This window comes from Primulina huaijiensis, chromosome 2 (assembly GCF_012295235.1).
Source record: "Primulina huaijiensis isolate GDHJ02 chromosome 2, ASM1229523v2, whole genome shotgun sequence".
NCBI lineage: Eukaryota > Viridiplantae > Streptophyta > Magnoliopsida > Lamiales > Gesneriaceae > Primulina > Primulina huaijiensis.
The window spans coordinates 31,385,128-31,401,466 of NC_133307.1; the positions used below are offsets into that span (position 1 = coordinate 31,385,128).

Genomic DNA, 16,339 nt, shown 5'->3' on the forward strand with positions numbered 1-16,339 from the left:
ATCCTATTAAACTAACGTAGAAGATAAATTAAAGAACCTTGTGAACATGACAAATTATAAAACAAATAAAATGATAAAATAGTAAATTTAGATATAAAAGCCATATATTTATAATAGTAATAGATAAACTAACGGAGAAAATAACTTAAAAAACCTCATGAACATGATAAATTATAAAACAAACAAAATTGTAAAATAGTAAGTTTTCAAATAAAAGTCATATATTTATAATATTAAAATTAAAATAGATGTTAATAATATTAGCAATTTTTTTAAATGTATAACATTATGATAGAGATTTTCTATGAATTTGACGAAAATGTATAAAATTAAGTAATTAAATTAAATTTAAAAGTAAAATCAAAATAATAATTATCTTGATTGAGTTAAGTACACTATTAATGAACATATTACACTAACAGAGAAAATGATTTAAAGAACATTATGAACATAACAAATTGTAAAACAAATGCAAGTATAAAATAGTAAGCTCAGAAATGAAAGTCATATATTTATTTATGATGATAGGGATTTTCCATGAATTTGACGGAAATGTATAAAACATTTTCTCTCAATCATGTATTTCTTTTGATACATAGGTAGTCTAAAAATATCTATATTATAAATGGGGAAAAAAATATTTTACATGACCTTAAAATTTATTAATAATTTAATTTTATTCAGTCACAATAATCTCAATTTGTCTTCCCATTATAATTTCAATGTTTGTAATATCAACAATTTATTTATTTAATTTATAACATTATGATAGTTATTTTTTTATTTATTTAAATCAATAAATAACTTGATTGAGTTAAGCTTATGATAGTGATTTTTTTATAATTTTGATGTCAATATATAAATTAAAGTAATTAAAATTAAAATTAAAATTAAAATTAAAATTAAATTGAATTTGAAAATAAAATCAAAATAATAATTATCTTGTTTGAGTTAAGTACATTATTAATGACTATATTAAATCAACATAGAAAATGACTTAAATAACCTCATGAACATGATAAATTGTAAAACAAATAAAAAAATAAAATAGTGAGTTCACAATTCAAACTCATATATTTATAATAGTATTAGATTAGATTAGATTAGATAGATATTAGATTAGATTAGATTTGCATTTATCCGAAATAAATTAAAATTATAGGACTAGATACAGAAAAAGACTTCGATGGAGTCTCAGTTATGTAAATGATTAGATTAGATTTGCATTTATCCGAAATAAATTAAAATTATTTGGTGATCCCATTTATTTATACGTATATGAATGGTTTCTAATTAGTGAGTAATAAATTTAAAGAGAGAGAGTCAGACAAGACGCGTGATCAAGAAACGAAATGGTTGCCGGCCGGCTCTTTAATTACGTTATTTTATATATAGATCATGTACAGAGATTCTTTTGGGGACATTAGTTATATAAATAACTCTCATTGCTGAAAAATAATTAACTTTTGGAGCCGTTTTGTTATTTGATCTTTCACTCCCATTCACCAAATCTTTTATTATTATTATTATTATTATTATTNATACACAACAAAAAGGATTTTCACTTCCTCCTTCCCCAAGTGCTATCTATGGCTTCTACTCACTCTCAAATTCTCCCAGATGAGGAAGAACTACCATATCCCACTTCAAGATTCCGCCCATCGGGCCGACGGAAAGCGTCATTTTCATCGTCCTCCACGTCGAATTCATGGGATTCATCCTTCAGCGACGAATACCCTCCATTTAGTCCAATCTCTACCCCACTCAACTTCAACGGCGGAGTTCCATTTTCTTGGGAAAAAATACCCGGAATCCCCAAGCACCAATAAGTAGCCAAAATGGACGAATCCTCCGGGAATCTCCTCCCATTGCCGCCGGCTGGAAACTCCAACTCCTCCACCAACAAGTCTCACAACCAAGAACAGAAACGTAATCACTCCAGCAATAGATTCGGAAGGGATCCATTCTTTGCGGCCTTAGTCGAATGTTCCAAGGATGGCGAACATGATCATGATGACACAAACCTTGTCCATCACGGGAATGGATCAAACTGCTGCTCCAAAATTTCAACAACTTTAAGCGATGGATTATGGTGCATTAACATGTACACTTCTTGCAAGAGAACCTGCGCGATCTCGGAATCAATCGTCTGCCTATCTAAATCAAAGCCACGTTACAATCGGCTCGACCGACGCTCAAGTTAGCCCCTATGGTCCCTTAGCTTTGATGTAAAAGTTTTAGTAATTAAATTTATTCATTAATTAACAACTGGGAATTTTAATATATGTATTTAGTGTGTGTCTTATACGTGGATCTTATGCGATTGCCATTTTTTTTACTGAAAATTACACAATGTGGTGCGATTTGCATGTAAGTGAGAGTAATTAGTATAAAGTTGACAAACGGGCCGTCATAAATTATCCCATTTATCAATTTTAACTTTTTATATTCACAATAAAAAATAATACTCTTAACATAAAAAGTAATATTTTTTCATGGATGACCTAAATAATAGATATGTCTCACAAAATACGACCCGTGAGAACGTCTCACACAAATTTTTATATTTTATAATATTGTTTATTACATAAAAATGGAGCATCGAGAGGAATATTTTTTAGCATATTTTAAAAATTCATCATAATACCAGAAAAAATCAGTTAATGTGTATAATAGTATAATATAGTATAAATAATATATGATTGGTATTATTATTATGTTACAAAAAAAAAATTTACGATATTGAATCATGTAAGATTTTATTTAATAAATATATTAAAGTAAGTATTTGAATTGATAATTTTATGGGTAAAATTATGAGTTAGATAATTTAAAATGTACGTAGTATGTTTGATTAAAATATTTTGGGGTATTCATGGTTCGATTAACAATCCGAACGGTTTTTATTTCTTTGCCCAAAATAAAATTTACCTCATCCTCACATTTCTCCACATAATCTTTGATTTTAATTATAGTCTTCATCATTCCCAAAATACTCCATTAAAAGTATATATATTATTTAAAACTTTAAAATTATTTTATTCACATTTCTTATATAATTTGGCATTTAAGATGACATTGCATTGTCCCATGAGTAAAACCAAGTTTATATCTTATTTTCAAAAATCATTCGTTCAAACAAATTTCTAAAAACTTTTTCCTCTAAACCCCCCAAATAAAAACGAATATCTTGGTGATTTTCTATATTAAGAGGAAGTAAAAATTACTTCATGCTTTTTAAAGAAATCAACTTAAAATTTGATGATTTTATACTTGAAATAATGAAAGGCACATGCCCTTGTCATCCAAGGACACAAATTCAACTAAGTACTATATGTTTCAAATCAATCACAACAAATTAATGAATTTAGGTAAAAATACAAAAAATCAATTAATTAATCGACGAAAATATAGGATGAAAAGGATTACAATTAATATACAGATGAATTATTTAATCTTTCTTTATTGCTGATATAAAGGTGCATTATATTATGAGTATGTCTCTTCCGAGACGGTATTACATATCTTTATTCGTAAGACATGTCAACTCATCTCATTTTTATAATAAAAAAATAATATTTTTGACATAAAAAATAAATTTTTTTATGAAAGACCTAAATAATAGATATATCTTACAAAATTGACTTATTAAATCATATCACGAAAATTTTTGTTTTATATAATATATATTGACACACACGTATGGTTGGCCCATATATATTGTCCTAATATTAGTTAATTATATTAATATTTTATAACTCTGATTTGGTTAGATGGACCCTACATAAAATATATACTCTTACCTTTTGTTTTCTTGAACGATGATGAATTATATTTTACATCTATGTAAAATCCTTCAATACAATGGTATTTTAAACCACAAGCAAAATTTTATAAATTAATTCTAATAAGTTTTTGCTAAAAATATACTCGATCCAATTCAATTCGACCATTTATATAATTGAAATTTTTCGTCTTGTAATCTTAAATTACATTAAAAAAAATAGAAATTAATTAAGGATTCGTTTCTTACCAATTTGTGTGAATAATTGGACATTTGAATTAATTTTTACAATAATTATCTTCAAATATCTCATTTTACGAATCAAACGATTAAACATAAAAAAAAAAAATAGCTTCAAACTTTGATCAGGTCTCCGATCAAATAATTGAGCGTAGCAGTCCGTGAACTGGATAAGCCCAATTTACACATTTTCCGGCCCGTGAATCCTGGGGTGGGTGGTATTTGGGTTGCTATCCCTTTACTTTTAGATCGCGTAGCAGTTCGTGAACTGCATAGGCTCAATTTACACATTTTCCGGCCCGTGCATCAGGGGGTGGGTTGTGCTTGGGTTGCTACTTGCTATCCCTTTACTTTTAAATCGATAAAAATAAAATAAAACGCGATAAAAGGGTTACGGAAACGCGACTTAACATTTTCACATAGTCTCTTCTTGCTGTGAAATCGTAAATCAGCTCCCCCTCATTTCGTGAAACCCAAGTTAGCATTGACTGTTGCAAAGTAAGTTCAATTTCTTCAGGCTTCTGATCAATACGTAGTTTCTTTGTGTTGTTAGATTTTTAATCGATGTTATTGTAATCGGAATCTGGTCCTCGGAAGATAAATGTGTAGTATTTTTCCACGGTTGATTTCCCTGTTTGTGAGTGAAGAAAGAATTGGTGTCAGGTTTTGGGGGAATTTTCTTCTTTTTAATCATTTTATATGATTATTATTGCATGTGATTGGTGGGGCTATGCATATTTTGTGATGAACGCATATATTTCTTATGGCTATCCTAAAATGTTGAATATCGTGTATCTATTTCGTATATTGATTATATTTTGTAACTTTTATGATATCTGTATCATAATTCTGCATTGTGTCTAGAAATTAGTGATGGTGTTGGAGTTTACTGTCTTTAGAGTGTGTCACAAAGCGTATGACCTCTAAAACACTTCAATGACCGAGCAATCCCATTTGAGCCTCGGGAAGTAGTTATACCAATCCTAGTTTTAAGTGCTTGAATCCACTACCAGTTGGTAGTTACTATTCTTCTTGTTAGATTTTGGCTACGATGGCATCTTTTTATGGTAATCTGAGACAATTTGTTTTCTTGAGAATGTTGAATGATGAGATGCATACTTATTAGGAATCTTAGGTGGGACATTGGGATAGTGGTAACCCAAGAGGAGAGCTCAAATCGAAATTATCAACTTTCTCGATCGGAGAGTCCCTTGAATTTATTAGTTACTCCTCAATTATATGCGAAACAAAAATGGGATCACAACATTGCCCCTTTAAACTCCATGAGGTCCCTAAACCCTAGAATTCAGCTTGTTATATGAACACGAGTCACATAACCCAATAATTGTCCCTACTCCCTACATAAAGCACCAATTCGTCTGTCGACTCTTAACGAGAGCATTAATGTTAGGCGATATACCCAAGAAGAGAACCCAAACCCAAAGGACTAATCTTATAAAGGGAGAACCTCTCTATCTTATTAGCCACATGGTAATTGCTTGTGGAGATGAAGTAGGATCACAACAGGTTCATGGACTTCATTTGCTAGTCGCCTAGTCCATCCATATTTCTACTTTTACTTGTTCTGCCTTTTGTATATTGCTACTATTTGGCGTCGACTGTCTTAATTTTGTGCATCTTCGTCTTGTCACTAAACTGAACTTACATTTGTTAATACACACAATAATTCATTTGTGGGGTTACCCACAATTAAAGCTGCTTAGAGTTCATTTGGTATGTGAGCATGTGGTCAATGATTTCCATACAATTGAAAGTTTATTCCTCCATAATTCAGCTCAGGCGGACTCTTAAGTTACAGCAGATTTGATTACCTGATGGAAAGAGCGTAGGCAGTCTGTTGATAATTAGTTATCTTATTTAGATTGCTTGATATGCCTTATTCAATGTTAGAGTTCATTTCTGTAGCTGAACCTGCTTGAAGTTCTATTAACTTTAAAAATAGAACTCGTTCAAAATTAATCAGGTATCAATCCTCACTGTTTCACAGCTTAGAAGAATAAGGTTGGTGAAATTTCATGCATGGTGACTCAGTCAACAGCATTAGCATACTAACTGTAATGCTGATGTCGGTAGCAGCAAATGTGTTAATATGTATCACTGAGTATGAGAAGCTTGCAGTGCTAGTAAATGCATGGACCTTATCATGTTTTCCTTTTTCTAAATTCGAAGCCAAAAAATATCACTGTTGGTATGTGGCGGTGGCGCTCTTTAAGCGATGGCCATCCAGTTGTGTTTGGTTTGTGTTTGTGGATTGATAACTTTATCTCCATTTATTTCTGTCTCACACCTGGAATTTCAACATTTTTATTATATAGGAAGTGTCAGGAAAAGTTCTAAAATTTTGTCTGAGTGAATGCATGTAAGTCATGTATCTGTATTTTGGTGGTGGTGTATTATCTCCTCTTATCAAGTATATCGTTGCACCTTTAGTTATTAACTCCATTCTTACACGATAAACCTTCTGTATCTTTTTTGGTAGATGTCTCGAAGATATGATAGCCGTACAACTATCTTTTCCCCAGAAGGTCGGCTTTACCAGGTTGAGTATGCAATGGAAGCCATTGGAAATGCAGGGAGCGCCATTGGGATTTTGAGTACAGATGGAGTTGTCCTAGTTGGCGAAAAGAAAGTTGTTTCTAAACTGCTCGAGACCTCAACATCAGTTGAGAAGATGTACAAGATTGATGACCACGTAGCATGTGCTGTTGCTGGGATCATGTCTGATGCCAACATACTTATCAACACAGCCAGACTCCAGGCCCAGCGTTATGCATATGCTTACCAAGAACCGATGCCAGTGGAACAACTGGTTCAGTCTCTATGTGACACCAAGCAAGGCTACACACAGTTTGGTGGCCTCCGACCCTTTGGTGTTTCTTTCCTGTTTGCAGGCTGGGACAAAAATTACGGATTTCAGCTTTACATGAGCGACCCTAGTGGGAATTTCAGTGGTTGGAAGGCTGCAGCAATTGGAGCTAACAACCAGGCTGCACAATCTATACTTAAGCAGGATTACAAAGACGACATGACTAGAGAAGAGGCAGTACAGCTTGCGATAAAGGTGCTCAGTAAGACAATGGATAGCACAAGTCTCAACTCAGAAAAGCTTGAATTGTCAGAGATTTTTCTGTCTTCTGGGAAAGTGAAGTTTCAGGTGTGGTCTGCAGATAAACTCAACAAGCTGTTGGTGAAGTCTGGGTTGACACAACCTGCTGCTGATGCCTGAGTTATTTCAAAACAAGACTTGCTACGTGCTTTCGTTTTTCAGATTACATTGACGCATGTTAATCGGTTCTTGTTTGCAAAAAACATTTGATGTGAAGTTACTCTCTTAAGACGATTTCATGCGTATTTTGTACGAATCGTTGTGATTCTATGACATTAAATAATTTATTAGAAGCCCAATTATATGAATCCAAATTCTCAAAAATACATATTTTTTGGATTATATCCGTAAAAAGCACCCCGTGTGACTTGAAGTTGTGATACTATTGAGCTTATTGGTTGTCAAATTTAGGCTGTGTTTGCAATACATTATGTTTTAAAAAAAATGATTAAATTTATAGATCATGAAATTAGAAATGAATAATTATTCATAAATAAGTAATTTTAATATTAATTTTTTTACTGAAATATTTTTGTAAACGTTTAGATTTCAATTAAATGCAAATTTTGAATTTAACATTCAAAATTGATTTTTCAAGCAAAAAGTTAAGAGTCACATTTTTAATTAGTAAATTACAAACACTACCTTATATTCTAATGTATTCGATTTTATTCAATTATTACACGTATAGTTTGTGAATATAGAGTCACCTCTAGTGAGATTACTTTTTTTGACCAACAATGAATAAGATTAGTTTGAAGTCGCTTTGATGTGCTTAATAAAATATATAGTTGTCTCCCATTTTTTTAAAACCAATTTCGGTATATACCCAAATATGAATGCTTATCCGATCAAAAATCCAAAATATTGCAGGCAATTTAAATTGGATTGGATGGGTCCAGCATCTTATTGGTGGTAGTTGGATAATTTTCTTACACAATCTTTATAATATGTGGGTCAATCAAATTGTTGTTTTTATTTCAAGAAACCCTATAAAAGCTACAAAATAATCATGCCCTAAGTTTGACACTTTAAGAATAAATCGTACAAATAATCAATATAATAAGCTACTAATAAAATTAAGAATTTTGATGATGTACCGTTTATAATATAAAAAATAAGTCACAAACTAAATATTTTTTTTATATATAGAATATGTCTCTGGTGAGACGGTCTCACGAATCTTTATTTATGAGATAGATTAATTCTACCGATATTCACAATAAAAAGTAATACTCTTAGCATAAAAAGTAATATTTTTTCACGGATGACCCAAATAAGAGATCCGTCCTACAAAATACTACCCGTGAGACCGTCTCACACAAGTTTTTTGTCTTTTTTATGTCAAAGGCTTATATTAAATTTTATATTTTCTTTGCAATTTATAATATAGCATTGATAGTTTTGTAATTTTTTTTTTACCAAATTGCTGATAATAATAAATTATTGGCAATTTTTTAAGGACACTAGTTTGAGTAAAAATCAAATTATTTTTCCTTGGTCAACTAAGTCAAGATTGAATATTATCGTAAATTTCTCCTGATGTTATTTAATATTATGTATATAATTATTTATTTATTATTAGTTGGACGGATATTCATGCATCCAGCGCAAAGATTATCACCATTAAAGCACACCCACACAAATAAAGACAAACCATATAAATAGCATATATGTAATTTTCATTATTAAAATAAAATAATCCTATTGAAATCGAACCAACCCAAGTACGAAGCGTTTGCAAAAGCCCTTCAAGATTCGTACTGCAGTATGGAAGCTGATGTTTCAATTCTGAGAAAACTCTACAGTTATTTTTAAAGATAAAAGGTTCCATTTTGTCCTGAGTGAAAGCGGGGGGGTTTTCGGATTTTGTTGAAAAAAGTTGAGATCTTTGCGGTTAGAAATTATGTTGAATTTCTGGGTATTTTTCCGCTGCCTTTTCTGTTTAATGTGTGCTTGCACGGCTTTTGGGGAGGTGGTTTTGATTGGCAACAATGTTACTTCATCCTTTCAAGACATTGAAGCTAATTTTGGTGAGTTTTTTTTTTTTTTTTTTTTTTTTTTTTTTTTTTTTTTTTNCAGGTGGCAAAACCAATCTATTACGTAGTTTTAGGATTTCTTAGGTGATTCAATATGCGCTTGATTTGAGTCTTCTCTTTCTGTGTCGAATCTGTTTCTTGTTTTTCATGATGGACCTCTTTAGAGCCCATTATATTTTTCCCTTTGTTGATACTGGCTCAACTTTAAGTTATTTTAATTACTGGTGATGGAAAGACATACTTTATCTGGTGAATCTTGAGATTGTGTGGATGTGATGTTTATATATTTTAATACTTCAATTTAGCTGGGGAATTCTGGATTTGGTGTTAAAGTTTATCGAATCAGAAGGGTTACTTCTCTTGCAAAAGGATGATCAAGGCTTCCGAATTCTCCCACATTATGTTTGAGATCATACGTGCAAAGTCCTTACTATCAAGTGATTTAGCATAGAATTGAGGACGTGTATTCCAGCAAATTAATGAAACTGTCAGGCATTAGCTTATTTTCTTGGCTGAGTTCAGACAATAATGGATAGCAAGAAACTTAGTTGAGATGGGAGTATAAGGATTGGATACATTTATTTTTTTGTGCGTTTATATTTGAGAACTTGGAAGACTGTATTTCTATTCTAGACAGTCTCCCAATAAGAAGGATAGAATAGGTCGGTATCCTGATTTGTTCTGTGTTTGCTGATACATATTTTTGCAATTTCAGCTCCATCGGTGAAAGGGTCGGGAATATATGGCTCATTATACGTGGCAGAACCATTGGACGCATGCTCTCCTTTGACTAATAAAATTGATACAAAAATGAATGATACCAGGTATCCATTTGCATTAATAATCAGAGGAGTATGTAGCTTTGATGAGAAAGTCAGGAGAGCACAAGTTGCGGGGTTCAAGGCAGCCATCGTCTATGATAATGAGGATGGCGATTTAGTTGCAAGTATTGTTCTATCTTCAGCTCTCACCTTTACTGTGATTTCATCGATCATTTTGCTTGTTATTATAGAATTGAGGCTGCTGATTAAACATTAGAATCCATTTGCGCTATAAAATCATGAATTGTTGATATTGTAAAATGTAGTGGCTGGAAATTCTGCTGGTGTAAAGATCAATGCAGTTTTTGTATCCAAAGCCTCGGGTGAAACTCTGGCAAAATATGATGGTGCTGTTGATACTGAAATATGGATATCCCCGGTCTATGAAAACTCAGCATGGGCTATTATGGCTATATCTTTCATATCGTTACTCGCCATGTCTGCTGTGTTAGCTACTTGTTTCTTCATTCGAAGGCATCGCATCAGAAGAGAACGGCCTCAAGCTCCTCGTGTACGAGAATTTCATGGGATGAGCCGCCGCCTGGTAAAAGCTATGCCAAGCCTAAATTTTACTGCAGTTTTGGAGGACAATTGTACCTCAAGTACGTGTGCCATATGTCTTGAAGACTATAACATTGGAGAGAAGCTTAGAATTCTCCCATGCAGTCACAGTAAGCCTCTTCTTATTTTTATAGCATTTACTTTTTTCCTCTAATTTTTAAATTGTAATCCATTAGTTACTTCTTTTATTACAGAATTCCACGCCGTATGCGTCGATGCATGGCTAACATCATGGAGAACATTCTGTCCAGTCTGCAAGCGTGATGCAAGAACCAGCACGGGTGAACCACCAGCATCAGAATCTACACCTTTACTGTCATCCCCAGAATCATCTACGCTATCATCTTTTAGATCATCAGCATCATCATCAGCCATGCTAATCAGCCAATCACCTCTGCGATCAACCACCTTTTCGCGTCCCCAGTCCGTCTCTACCACTCCTCACAACCCATATTACCATCAATCTCCTAACTCAAGTACAAGTCGAAGCTCAGTCGATCTAAGAAATATGTCTTCACAAAGATCTCTTGGCAGTTACTTGATTTCACCTCACTCTCTGGGTTACCTTACGCTATCGCCTCTTAATTCCAGATACACGTCTCCATATATTCCTAGCCCAAGCAATGCTTCGTCGAGTTATATTGGGTCTTCAAGTCGGCCTCCTAATCCACTGCATTACAGCGAGTCAGCTGCAAGCTTTTCACCTTTTGCATCAGCCCAGTCTCTTCCAGGATGCTAATGAAGGTACCTCTGATTGTTGATTTTACCAAAGCTTTGCTCAGACGACAGCAGGATACAAAGTTGATTTGACTGCAAGATCTATACATCTATCGAGCTGTGGATGGTTTTACGTTGCGGTCAGATTACAAATCTGTACATTGTAGCATAAGATATATAGTTTCTTCATTTATGCATTTTTTTTCTTGTGAATTTACTTCTTTTCTTGTTCTTTTTCCGGCTATTTTGGTACGGATGTTAAGTTTTGTTAGTTTAATTCCTCTTCGTCTGTTAAATTTGTCTTCACCAATTTGTTTTCCTTCGTCGATTATGGTAACTTTTTCAAAGTGTACTCCAGTCGTGTAAGAAGCCCACGAAGCTACATGCTATGCGCAGATCAAAAAGTGAAATTCGTCCAGATTTTCATCAACTTCACGTCCACCGGTAGTAAATACTGGAAATTCCATTCCACTGTAGGTTTATCCATTTTTCTTACATGATACAAAGTAAGACATAAGAAGCTAAAAACAAATTGCGCTCACTTCCCTTGAACTAATTGATTCGCCATTGTTAGTAGTCATCACAATTGTCTGCGGTTCAGTAATCATAAACTCAGTCTTCCTTGTTCTCATTTCGACGCAAGTCTTTCGTTTCTGGGTGCACGGTGGAGTTTCTTGCATCATCAACTTGGTCTGGGATACCCACAGTCGGAGGCTCCTCCATATTTGTTGACCGAATCAGCACCATTACCAGTGCCACAAATATAAGAATGAGAACATATCTCCCTCCAAGTTGTGAGTTTATGAAATCCATCAAGACAGAACCACCGTAGTGTTTTTTCATAACTCTTCCTACTCTATAACCTTCCAGAAATCTTGATACTTGAGTCCCCATATCTGTTTCATCAATCCTCTCTGAACCGATAACCTTGGTTCAAACAATAACACCACATCAATATGCATGTTTGCAATATCTTAATCGATATAGGAAGTTTGTAAAACCACAAAAATTAGTGAAGGTATCTTTATAGAGTAAGGTGCTGTCACGTACCAAATAATATTTCTCATTGCCATCCCACAACACCATCTTCGGAAGCTTTGTTTTCTCGGAGACATCAAACGATTCAGCAAAATCTTCCCACTGCTTGAACCCCACATAACCAAATACCAAGTCACGATTTTCAGAGGCAGCAGCCTTCAGAACTTTTAACAATCCTTTTGATTTCTCATCTCCTTCATCATTCAATATCGTTACAACAATTTTTCTGGGATCATCCTCAAGCAACTCCAACGTTTCTTGATTTAATGGCAGAACCAGTGGGAAAAAATTATGTTTTATGTAATTCTCAAGAAATTTCTCTGCAATTCGTAGCAGGAGCAATAACGATTAGTATCACCATAAAGTTTGACTCCATGATTAGTCACAGGGGGACCTTAACTCCGTAAGTGATTATAATATTCATATATTTCCATAACATTTACTAAGTTCCTCAAGAATATACTAGCTATATNAAAGTAGAGGCATTCTAACCTTCAAGAGGCCCATAGAAAATGCTATGTTCATTGGAGCCTAAGTGAATTGCAGCCAAAGCAGGTGCCTTGTCTAAATCATATTTAGTCATTATATCATCAGAGAAATCCTTGGCAACAGAAAACCATGCTCTCTTCTTATACTTGATAGCCAAATTTGATATTGTGGACTCGTTTAAGCCAAAGCCTATGAATATAGGAAAATAACTACCAGCTGCTTCAATAAATTCTCTTATAGAAGAATCAGAACTCAGAATAGCAACATCAGGAGCAAAAAATTTTACTAAATGTCGAGCAAGCAAATCAGCATTCCGTGGTCCATAATATTCAGTAGAAACTCCATGCAAGAATACCTTTAGAGTTGGATATCCACTGCATGAACAAAATATACAGTTACAAATACTTTCTCTATTATCTTAGTAATTTATATCAGAACGATAACAAAAATTTAACAAGTTCATCCAAATAAAAAGAAAGCATACATCTAAAAAATCCAGGCGGTCAGAATAATAATATGACACAAGGCTATGAAACATACTCAATGTCATGCTTAGAAGCAAGACTTTTGTACTTGTCAGCATCTACTTTTGCAACAACTATGGGCTTCTTCAGTCCAGCTAAAATCGGGGCTGCTTTGTCTAACTGCATTTTAACATTCGTATCTGTCATTAGTCAACTTTCTAGCACGCTCCAAGTAATCGGAAAGTGGACAAGAAAGAAGAAATGAAGAACAAAAAAGACATGGCCCTTGATGGGCTTAAAACATGATAAAGTCATTTCATGTGCTTCGTTCTCTCGACTCTTCTCAAGTCAGTTCCACATTTAGTAAGGAAAAAAATTGCGGCATATTTGGTTAAAATCACTTCAACTGTGAACGTAGATTCATCTTTGCACGTTAGAGCAAGTCAAAATCAATGGTGTCACAAACGCAGAGACCATTTACAGAGTTCCACAGAAATCATCAATCATGTTTCTCAAATTCTCCCATTCAAAACTCTGCTGGGACCACGCCAATCCGTAACATAAACTACGAAGAAGCGCCATAGTAACACCGCCGCACATCAAGATCCGATTTTGACTATAAAAAGATGAAATGAGGTCGTAAAAATAGAAAAGAAACAAACCTCTGGCGCTAGGCGCTTGCAGTGGCCACACCTGGGAGCGTAGAAGTCGACGAATACGTAATCGAACGTTGAAATGGCGGCGTCGAAGTTGGAATCGCGTAGCTCCAAGACTTTGCCATCCAATTTGAACTCATATTCCGATGCCCAGATGGATGAAAGAGGCAACAGCAGCAATACCAGCAAGACTACGTGAAGTGAAATCATAGAGTAATAGATGGCTGATGCGGAAGGCATCATCGATCGATTCAGTGAGTTCGAAAATCGAAGTACTAGAAACCAGAAAGTGTGTCTGGGTCCTTGGTGGTGTTACTCATTTTGCTCTTAATTTAAATTTTTTTAAAATATTTTAATTTAACATTTATTTTTTTTTTTGCAAAGTTGATATTTTTACTTTTACGAATAATTAGTTTATTTTATTTAATAATTTAGATGGATTTTTTTTTAAAAAAAATAATAATAACTATAATTTAGGTGCATTTGATGGATTTTTTGATAGTCCTTGGTCTGTACCAAAAAAATAAAAATAAAAAAATACTTCTCATTTCAGAATCACACGTGTGATTCTGAATATGCAAAACATTTTTGTGTAGGTATCCACATTTTGACATATATATACATAAATTTTTTTAAAAAATATGTTTTGATTTTAGTAAGATGTAATAACTCTCATTATAAAGAAATGATTGTAGCTCTACTCAAAGGTAATTTATTGAAATGGTAAATTAATACAGAACAGAACAATAGCAAGAGATGATTATAGAAACACCTAAGTTTGTCAACTACTCATAAGTTGAACGGCCAAGCATCCAAATTTCAGAAACAATAAATGAATATGCAAAACAGGTACTAATTCATCCAAAAGTGGCCCTGAATCAGAATATCTATTCCTGTTTCGTACTGTCTGCTTCGCTTGGCCTGGACTGATTCATGCTAGCCATGGCATCGGCAAGAATTTAGGGTCTGGTTCGTGTTTGTCTGAAGGTTCTTTCATGGCCAAGTAAATGTATAATCCGATAACCACATTCACAGAAATAACTGCGAGTATTCCACTCCACAGTGTCATGGACTCAAGTGACAACTGAGTACTACCTGTTCTAAAAGCATGACAGTAAGTATTAGAAAAATAGAAACAGCCATAGGATATGACCTTTTTGGTTTCTTGACTCGAAATTCAGCTGTACGTCAGGTGCTACTTAGTATGTGTATGAGCGAGGTAAGGAGATGATGCAGAGTTGATTCACAGTATACTAGACACATCTTTAGACAACAGAAGAATAAATTTTTGAAACAGGAACCATGGACAGCAGTACAATGTTCAATCAATAGGGGGTCCTATTTCCACAGGTGTATTAGAACCTTTGGCTGGTTGGTTATTTTCATCAAAGTCATGGCTCTTGCTACACCTACTTATGCGATGCTTTATGCAGCCTTTCATAGTGCAAAACCGATAATTATTTGATTGAATCAATAGCATAATTGGCAATAGTACAAACCCAATAATTTATTTTAAAAAAACTTGTATTCCATGTGCTGCCTAACTAGTGATAATTATGTAACAAAAGCATAAACCCACACTTATTCACTTTTTAACAAGAACCTTTGGAAGAGGTCAAGTTCACGTTTCTTATTTTTTTCCTCATCTGACCATATCTTCTAGATAAAATTTGAGAACATTTTGCGTGGTTTCATTAACAATGCATCATTAACCAAAAGCCACCATTTTATAATTTGAAGATAAAAACGCATGCTTACCCGGTAATAACTTGTGATTGAATCCATACAGAATTGCAACAGGTGCTGCCCACATAAATATGGATGTAATAAAAAACTTGTTTACAACCCCAATCATTGTTCCTCCAATCTATGAAGAATCAAGTGAACTTATAAATATATATAGTAAACAAGCATTCAGTGACAACGACGTTGAAGCCTTAAGTCATGAAGAGAGAAAGACGGGGAGAGCCAACCACAAATTTAGCAAGAACTCGTTACGATTGAAAAATAAGAACCATACAGATACCAATCTTTTAGCTTACTAGGACAAAGGAAGGGAGAATAAAAATTTAACCGAAATTCAGATAATCACGACTAGACCCTGAGGTACACTATGGGCAGAGATTGTTTGTCCATTCAGTAGCTAGGGTAGGGAATCTTGACACCTAAATTGCGGCCTATTTCATGAAACGGGCTCGTGAAATAGTGGAAGAAGCTTAAAAAGAAGGCCTTGTTTCATTACCAAAAGAAAAAGGTTAAAAAAACACACTGTTTTCTCACACGGAATTTAGAAATTTAAAAATTATAATTCAGATACCAAAATTTGATCTTCTAGTTTTGTGCCAACAAATTAGAATTTTATATACTCAATTTGAGTTAATTGGTACCTGAAATGTGTAAATG

General features: G+C 33.7%; 4 protein-coding genes across 5 annotated transcripts; 2 read left to right on the forward strand and 2 right to left on the reverse strand.

Moving 5' to 3' along the window:
- Positions 1–4,424: 4,424 nt before the first annotated feature.
- On the forward strand, positions 4,425–7,459 carry LOC140971657 (proteasome subunit alpha type-4-like). Of its 2 annotated transcripts, none has more exons than XM_073434022.1 (2): positions 4,425–4,522; positions 6,525–7,459. In XM_073434022.1, the coding sequence occupies exon 2, from the start codon at positions 6,525–6,527 to the stop codon at positions 7,269–7,271; it is 747 nt and encodes a 248-aa protein (XP_073290123.1). In that variant the 5' UTR covers positions 4,425–4,522; the 3' UTR covers positions 7,272–7,459. The 2 variants fall into 2 exon arrangements, with proteins under 2 accessions (XP_073290123.1, XP_073290124.1); XM_073434023.1 differs by lacking the exon at positions 4,425–4,522 and adding an exon at positions 4,669–4,687.
- Positions 7,460–8,828: 1,369 nt separating this feature from the next.
- Positions 8,829–11,566, forward strand: LOC140971660 (receptor homology region, transmembrane domain- and RING domain-containing protein 2-like). The gene is made up of 4 exons (XM_073434025.1): positions 8,829–9,184; positions 9,906–10,136; positions 10,278–10,682; positions 10,767–11,566. The coding sequence occupies exons 1-4, from the start codon at positions 9,058–9,060 to the stop codon at positions 11,309–11,311; spliced, it is 1,308 nt and encodes a 435-aa protein (XP_073290126.1). The 5' UTR covers positions 8,829–9,057; the 3' UTR covers positions 11,312–11,566.
- Positions 11,567–11,734: 168 nt separating this feature from the next.
- Positions 11,735–14,350, reverse strand: LOC140971659 (protein disulfide isomerase-like 5-2). The gene is made up of 5 exons (XM_073434024.1): positions 13,943–14,350; positions 13,357–13,460; positions 12,820–13,190; positions 12,340–12,647; positions 11,735–12,216 (listed from the first exon to the last, which is right to left on the reverse strand). Exons 1-5 carry the CDS (start codon positions 14,177–14,179, stop codon positions 11,902–11,904), a joined length of 1,335 nt encoding a protein of 444 aa, XP_073290125.1. The 5' UTR covers positions 14,180–14,350; the 3' UTR covers positions 11,735–11,901.
- A 169-nt stretch (positions 14,351–14,519) lies between these two features.
- LOC140971661 (uncharacterized) lies at positions 14,520–16,129 on the reverse strand. The gene is made up of 3 exons (XM_073434026.1): positions 15,910–16,129; positions 15,695–15,803; positions 14,520–15,031 (listed from the first exon to the last, which is right to left on the reverse strand). The coding sequence occupies exons 2-3, from the start codon at positions 15,789–15,791 to the stop codon at positions 14,868–14,870; spliced, it is 261 nt and encodes an 86-aa protein (XP_073290127.1). The 5' UTR covers positions 15,792–15,803; positions 15,910–16,129; the 3' UTR covers positions 14,520–14,867.
- Between the last annotated feature and the right edge of the window lie 210 nt (positions 16,130–16,339).